General features: G+C 38.4%; 1 protein-coding gene across 1 annotated transcript in view; it reads right to left on the bottom strand.

The window, feature by feature from the left end:
* Positions 1-375: 375 nt before the first annotated feature.
* The window catches only part of LOC110026339 (IAA-amino acid hydrolase ILR1-like 6), a 13572-nt gene continuing 5349 nt past the window's right edge, over positions 376-8598 (bottom strand). The window contains exons 2-4 of the mRNA XM_020727232.1: positions 6786-7106; positions 1791-1919; positions 376-1045 (exon numbers count right to left, since the gene is read on the bottom strand). Of these exons, the coding sequence (XP_020582891.1) occupies positions 686-1045; positions 1791-1919; positions 6786-7106 (810 nt within the window). The 3' untranslated portion in view covers positions 376-685. The remainder of the gene's footprint in view (positions 1046-1790; positions 1920-6785; positions 7107-8598) is intronic.

Genomic DNA, 8598 nt, shown 5'->3' with positions numbered 1-8598 from the left:
AGAACCGTTGCAGGGAGGGAGAACTCTATTCTCCAGCTATAGGGATCTAGGTCAAGAACCGCAGGCCTAGAGAAGTGAACGACAAGGAGTTCTTAACAAGTAGTGCAGTAAGGCTCTTTCCAACAAGAAAGAAGTTCTTGGATCCTATTCTTGCTGGAAAGATTTAGATAATATTATTAAGTTCTTAATCATCTAACTCAATACACAGAGAGTTCCCTAGAAGGTTTTCTTTCAGGTGTTCTTGGAACTTGGCGAAAGGATTCTTGACGGAGCGGATTTCACAGCAAAAAGAATAAAAATAACATAAATGATATCAAACAGGCCCATGAATATTGTTAACATTCACTACTCTCATCATCATCTGACACTGGAGTCTCCATTGGAAGCATAACATTATATCACTTCAAATCAAAATCAAACCGAAAAACTGATTAATTACTTACACAAAGAGTAACATGCTATAAATTAGCGCTGTTTCCCTGTACAAAAAAAAAAAAAAAAAAAAACACTCCATTGCCCCCAAAGCTTCTTCTTCCCATCCAATTCAAGAAAGAATCATTTATATACACAAAACACCAGCTATCAAAAGCAGCTGCTACAAAACAATCACGAATCATAAATTCTAATTCCCATTGCTCCGCCAGCACAAAATCAAATTTTGAAGAATAGAATACTCCTCTATTCTCTAACCAAGTTCAGAAAGGTACCTCTCAGCAATGGCGGCATGGAAGGCAGCGCCAACAGGCAAAACATCTTCATCAATCATGAAGTAGGGGGAATGAGCCGTATGAATGGAACCTAACGTCTCGTTCCTGACACCTATGTAGTAGAAGGCAGCAGGAATCTCCGAGTAGAAGGAGAAGTCCTCTGCACCCATTACTTGGGGAACCATCCTGTACTTCTTAGAGCCCAAGAGCTCAATGGCCATCTTCTTCACATGCTTGTACAGCGCCACGTCATTCACCATGGGAGGGTAGAACCCTTCTTCCTCAAAGAAGTCTACTGAAGCGACGCATCTATAGACTCTGGCCTGCATTGTAATAACCTGAGAATATAAAGTTTGAATGAATCTTCTAGCCAGAAGTTTAAGAAAACGAAACCATACATAAATAAAAAAGTGTCAAATGGTCACTTGATTCTTTACAGTGGGTCATTTTAGTCCCAGTCTATGAATGTGTCAATTTAGTCCCCGGATCTTTTAATGTAATGTTGAAATAGTCCCACCAAAAATTATCTCAACCGATTCTTTACAGTGGGTCATTTTAGTCTCAGTCTATAAATGTGTCAATTTAGCCCCCGGATCTTTTAATATAATGTTGAAATAGTCCCACCAAAAATTATCTCAACTCTAATTTGGCATTTTTATAGACTATAGGGCTCAAATAGTCCCATATAAATAGTCTGTGTACTATTATGGCAGTGGGACATTAATAGTCCTAGTCTACAAACTTAATCCCGAACTCTGTTGATATAGACTGAAACAGCAATTATAAAGGAGTATTTCAGCTCTGATTTAAAGAGTTCGGTACTAAGTTAACATTTGTATAGATTCTGGGACTAAAATTACTCTATATAAACAGTCAAGGAACTATTTTGATGCTTTACTTCATAATTAAATTTGAATCTTCAAGCCTTTCTCAACTGCCAATTATTACATGTTTGAGGCCATTTGAGAGATTGATAAACCAATTCGAAACCGGCTTCTTCTGGGTCCAAATTTGGGTTTTTCTTAAGACTTCTATTATCAATTGAAGGCAAAAAATAGCTCATGGTGGATTCTCAATGCGTACCTCCTCTATTCTTTGTCGAAGTTTATGAAAGGTAACATTGGAGAAGGCTCTGAAAGTTCCACCAAGGATGACAGTTTCAGGCACCATGTCTAGGCTGTTTGCTCCATTAACTGCTGCCACTGAAACTACCTACCAAAGGGAGATGAAAACTAAGGTGATAAGACATGTTGCCGAATGTGTAAAAATTTTATATAAGATGAATGCATTAAGGCAGAATAATATAAATTTTTAAAAATATGCACAGTTTTATTTTTAGGTCTGCAATAAAGATTCAGTTTCCAGTATCAATTCAGTGATGGGAATACTCATCTCTTATTACTAGTAGCAGTTAAAAAGAACTGAAGGACACTCTTTGGCTTTACGAAAGCATCAATGGTTAACATTTCTGAAGTTATTCTTAGCTCAGGATGCAAGACAGATTTTTGTTGAAATGCAATACATTTTTACATTAAATTATAGGAAATCTATTGCTATTCTGCAAGACAATAACTCAAACTATTCTTGTCTACAAGACAATATTTGTCTTGCCGTTTAGAAGAAAAATGTCTCAAAAAGAAAGAAAAGCGCCAAAATAGTCCACTGACTATTGATGTGGGGTCGTTTTTAAAAAGAATGCACTAGCAGTGTAACTTACCACAGTAGTTTAACAAGTGCATTCAACACCGTACAATAAAAACTATCTCAGCTCATCTCTCAGCCATTTATTCAGATCTCTGATATATTTAGTTGTCTATAATTACCTTCACTGTTATTGTACTCGTATGCTTTTCAGCATCACTTTACCTGTGTAAAATTAGTGCATCACTCACCCTGTTTTTCTCCTCTGTGTGGTCCGTTGATAACCCGTATTGCAGGTCATCAAATTCTTTCATAGTATCAGAACTTCAGCATCACTACGATGGAAGGCTCGTTATGCGCTCACTCTCGATAGCTGCTTTCAAATTTGGTCTTCTCTTGAGAAGAGGCTGCAAGCTATCAACAAAACTAATGTAATCCAGCTGAAGAATGAGCTTCATAATGTATCTATGAAGAATCTCACAATGGTACAATACCTAACTCAGATCAAAACACTGGTTGACAACATATCTGCAGAAAGAGCAAAAACCGATACTGAGGATATTATACTATATATTCTCAAAGGTCTTCCTCTACCTATCAGTCCTTCAAAACAGCCATTCAAACTCAGTTACAACCAATTGCACTTGAGGATCTCAACTCGCTTCTATTTAGTGAGGAAATTAATCTTGTTTCTGACAACTATGCTTGTTCTACACCGGATCCTCACTTAGCTCTCAATATGCATAAAGGAAAAGGTCAATAGAACGACAACAAAGGACGCAATCTCAACTTTAACTCAACCTCCAAAATCGCAGATAATCAGCAAAAATCCTCACACACCAAGCAAGCAACAAGACCTGGCATGCATGGTCAAATTTATAACAAACTTGGACACACCAAACTGACCTCCACCACCTACTTCTCTTTCTTACCTCCTCTAAACCTCCGGATTTGTATCTTGACACTGGTGCCACAACTCACATGACTGCCTCAAATGAATAGATTCAGACCGCTGAACCTTACAATGGTCAAGAACAAATTCAAGTTGGTAACAGTGCAACTCTTCATGTTTAACATTCTGGGCATGGACTCTTGCCAGCACCATCCCGTAAGCTTATCCTTTCCCAATTGTTTCATTCTCCTCAACTATCTCACTATCATAATTTGATGTTGCTGGCTTATCAAATTAAGGACCGGATCTCACAACATGTACTTCTTCAAGGACCTTGCCGCAATGGGTTGTACCCAATTCCAGCCACTCATCAAGCTCTAGCCTCCACCACAATCAATAAAAATATCTGGCATTGTCGTTTGGGACATGCTAGCTCTCACACTCTTGCAACCATAGCAAATCAGCAACCCCATCTCTTAATTTCTAGCTCTTTTTCATTTTGCCAATCATGTACCCCAGCTAAATGTCATCGTTTACCTTTTACTTCTAGTCATACTAAATGTAATCTACTAGAACTTATACATTCTGATATCTAGGGGTCATCCCCTATACCTTCTGTTCAAGGTTTTAATTATTAAGTTCTTTTTATTGATGATTCAGCTAGCTTTACTTGCTCTATCGTACGCAACTTAAGTATGAAGTTCTCTCATTTCATTAAATTCAAACACTTTGTGGAACTTCAATTTGATAAGAAAAATAAAGATCTAAAAATAGGCGGGTGTGGGAAGTACAAAAACTTCAAATTCAGTGAATATCTACTCAATAATGGTATCATTCAACAAACAACATGTCCTTACACTCCCGAACAGAACGGGATAGCAGAACAAAATCATCGTCATATAATTGAGACAACTTGTGCTCTTCTAGCCGAATCCAAACTTACCCCCTCCCTATGGCTCGAAACAGTCCCTACAACAATCTATCTGATTAACAGGTTGCCATCCCCAAATGCATCAAACATATCTCCTTACCAACTTATTCATGGCTGTCCACCATACTATTCACACCTAAAAATCTTTGCATGCGAATGTTTTCTTTGTTGCACACCTCTCAATGCCATAAACTTCAACAACAATCTATTTCACGCATATTCATTGGATATCCAAACCACACCAAAGGCTACAAGTGCTTCAATCCTCTCAAAGGTAAAATCATCATTTCAAGGTCCCCAACTCTACAACAACCATCTCCGTCTCCTTCCCCACATCCCTTCACTCTTCTTCCCACTACATACAGCAAAAACAAACAGAATTTTCAGGCCCCTCCCATTCCTTCGGCCAGCCCAACTTCTCCCCAGCAGTCATCTATTCACACTTCTACATCACATCAGCCGCCAACAATTCCTCTATCCCCGCCTTCTACAGCAAATCTCTCTCAACCTGTATATGTATCTCAGTCCATCCTAACGATTCCTCACCCTCACCACATGAGAACTCGCTCAAAAGCTGGTTCCCTCGCTCCTAAACACAACCTCTACATGCTTACCCTTCACATACAAACAGGCAACACAATCCCCCTTATGCCGGCCAGCTAGGGATGAGGATATTTCATCCCTTCGTGATCAGAAAACCTGGCAACTTGTCCCTCCTCCAACAGATCAACCAATCCTTAGGTGTAAATGGATATTTTGTCTCAAAAAGAATCATGATGGCACAACTCAACGCTACAAAGGACATCTCGTCGCTCAAGGATTCCAATAGGAATACGACTTATATTACGCCGAAACCTTCAGCCCTGTTGCGAAGTTTCCACCATTCGCACCTTTTTAATTGTGGCTCTTCAATATTAGTGGCAAGTACTATCTCGAACGCCTTTCCTCACGGTAAGCTATCTAATTATGTATGCCATCTTCTCAAATCACTCTATGGTCTCAAACAAGCACCACGACAATAGTTTAATATATTTTCCATACACTTGCTACAACCGGATTTGAAATCAGTCATGTTGATCCCTCATTACTCACCTATCATTCCACATCAACACACATTTATCTGCAGCTTTGTGTAGATGATATTCTACTAAGAGGGAACAATCAAAGTGCTATTCATCAGCTCCTTCAAAATCTTGAACACACAATCTCGATGAAGCTGCTAGGCGCGGTTTCCACCTTCCTTGGCACTCAAATTCAGCACACCGATAATGGCTTTCACCTCACCCAAACTAACTATGTTAAAGACATTTTACAGAGGGCGGGTATGACAGACTGTAAACCTCAACCGACTCCTTTTAGGGTCTCATCCAAAGTAAACAGCGACTCCCAACAGCCATTTTATCATCCAGCCCACTTCTGTCACTTTGTTGGATCGCTCCAGTACCTCACCAACACAAAGCCCGATATTCAGTTTGTGGTTAATAGCCTATCTCAGCATCTACATCATCCTCCATCCATTCATTTTCAACGATAAAAAGGCTACTTCAGTACATAAAAGGAACTCTTACACTTGGCTTTCCACTTCAAGTTGGACCTCTTACTCCGCATGCCTATTCAGACTCCAATTGGGCCAGTGACACTCATGATCGTCATTCAGTTACTGGATACTGCTCCTTAGGCCCAAAACTCATCTCTTGGTGTGTTAAGAAACAACCAACAGTGGCTCGCTCCTCAGTCGAAGCTGAATACAAAGCTCTATCTTCTACAGCCACTGATGCCATTTGGTTACGACGATTGTTACATGACTTTCACATTTCCACAATCTCTCCGTCTACTATTCATTGCGACAGCACTTCAGCTATGGCTATAGCGCATAATCCAATGTTTTACGCCAGGACCAAGCACAAATATTGTCTATCAATTCATTCAGTAACATATCACTTCCAAGGAGATTGTTCTCAAGTATACACCACCTGATGATCAACCTGCTGACATTTTTACCAAGACATCGCCTACAACTAGCTACTCCAAGCTTCGAGACAAGCTAACTATCAGCAACCCATCCATTGGCTTGCGGGGGGATGATAAGAACTTACCACAGTACTTTACCTAGTGCAATCTACACCGTGCAGTAAAAACTACCTCAGCTCATCTCAGCCATTTATTCAGATCTCTGATATCTTTAGTTGTCTATAATAACCTTTACTGTCACTGTACTCAGTATGCTTTTCCGCGTCACTTTACCTGTGTAAAATCAGCGCATCATTCTCCCTATTTTTCTATTCTGTGGTTCGCTGCTAACCTGTATTGCAGGTCATCAAATTGTTTCAATTTTAGTCTCAATCAATAAAAATGTAAAATTAATCCCCAACTTTTTAAATTGGGACTAAAATAGTCCTCCAAGGGGACTATTTCAGCTCAATATTAAAAGAGTCTGGAGATTAAATTGACATTTTTATATACTCTGGGATTAACATGACTCGCTGCAAAGATTCAAGATATTATTTTGACACTTTTCTCACATCCAAGACATGAAGCTCCTGTCAATTCAAGCTTTGCAAAAGGGGCTCTGCATGAAGCCACAGCCATATCCTTTGATTAAATCCAAACTCACCTGTGAATCTAGAGGATTAGCTTCCCGTGACACAATATTCTGCAAACTGATTATTGCAGCAGAGACAGCTAAAACGGGGTCAATAGAATTGTGTGGATGCGGACTTCCTGTTGAACTTTGCCTGCCCCTTATCTCTGCTTTGAAGAATCCACATCCGGCTAGTAAAGGGCCAGCCATGGATCCAATGACAGAGGTAGGATGTTCATGAGTTACATGAGCAGCAAATATAGCCTCCACATCCTTTAGTGCACCCTCTTCAATCATTCTCCTGGCACCTACTCCTGCTTCCTCTGCTGGCTGAAAGAGCAGCTTAACAGTGCCCTGCAACAAAGAGAAGATATGAAGTTAACAGTGCTAAAATTGTTGTTCTCTTTTGTTAAATGACTAAATTACAACATTCAACAAACCAAATAGAAGCAATTTAGTTTACATAAATTTAGAAGATGGAGCTTGCATTTGAAGTTATTTTTTGATGCAAATGGGTTTGGGAGGACAAAGCATAAAATAATCTATTTATATATATCTTGTCTATTTAGTTTCTATTTATATATATAAATATACACACACATACAAAAATTTATCAAAATTGTAAATTTTATATGAAGCTCATTAATTACAAAAGAATTATCATAAAATTAACAAATAAATATATACAAATAACTAATAAATAAATCTACACCTTCAAACTAATTATAATTTTATTTCATATTTTTTATTCTCTCTTGCTTCAATCAAATATTACCAAAAAAAAAAAAATAATACAAATATATATTTGGAGTATGCAAAATTATTTTAAAAGGAATAATATTGTTGTTTAAATACCAAGATAATTTTTTTGTTTAAATACCAAGAAAAAATTGGTTAGATAATTGGTCATTGCTACCAGTAATCGTGGAGCCCTCATTAAGAATTTAATTTTTAGGATCAAAATAGTTTTAAAATAAAAATGGTAATTTGTAAATTTATTTGTTTTATTGTTATTCATTAACATTTAAATAACGTTGTTGTTGTTGCGAGATCTAGATATATAAGTTGATGTGGTATATATATAAATCAAACAGGAGAACGATCGACGAAGTGAAAAATAGAATGAGAAAATTCACACCAGAAAAGAACAACACAACGGAACACACAGATTTACGTGGTTTGGCAAATTGCCTACGTCCACAGAGTTGCAGAGGAATTTACTACTTGAGTAATTTACACCAGTCGATCACCTCAACTTACAAGAGGAATCTCTTACGCTTCGTTGTTCTCTCTCTTCTTCTCTCTCTATACCGAGATACACTAAAGAAAACTCTACACCGAGATACACTGAAGAAGACAAACTTACAAGAGAAATAAACTCAATTACGCTTCGTTGTTCTCTCTCTTCTTCTCTCTCTATACCGAGATACACTAAAGAAAACTCTACACCGAGATATAATGAAGAAGACAAACTTACAAGAGAAATAAACTCAATTTCTCTTCTATTTTTTCTTCTGTCACAAGCCACCAAGAAGAAGTCTAGAGAGAACAATCTTCTTCCTTCTTCCTTCTTCCTTCTTCCTTCTGCCGCAAGGAACTGCTCCTCCTTGCACTTCTCTTCCTCTGCCCCGAGGAGACCTTCCTCTATCCCGAGGAGACCAAAGAAGAACTCAAAGCGTGACTACAAAACCCAATGAGAGCCATCCGAAGCTTTTATCACGAACAGGAGAGAGTGAAGAGTGCTTCACTTCGCAAAAAAGAAAGGCGAGAGTGGTTATTTGTGAAAAGATGTGACTCTCCAAAGCAAAGTAACCGCTCAAGCATAGTGGACCGGGCTCCCCCGTCG

This window comes from Phalaenopsis equestris, unplaced genomic scaffold (assembly GCF_001263595.1).
Source record: "Phalaenopsis equestris unplaced genomic scaffold, ASM126359v1 Scaffold000364, whole genome shotgun sequence".
NCBI lineage: Eukaryota > Viridiplantae > Streptophyta > Magnoliopsida > Asparagales > Orchidaceae > Phalaenopsis > Phalaenopsis equestris.
This window is presented reverse-complemented; position numbering and strand designations above follow the sequence as displayed.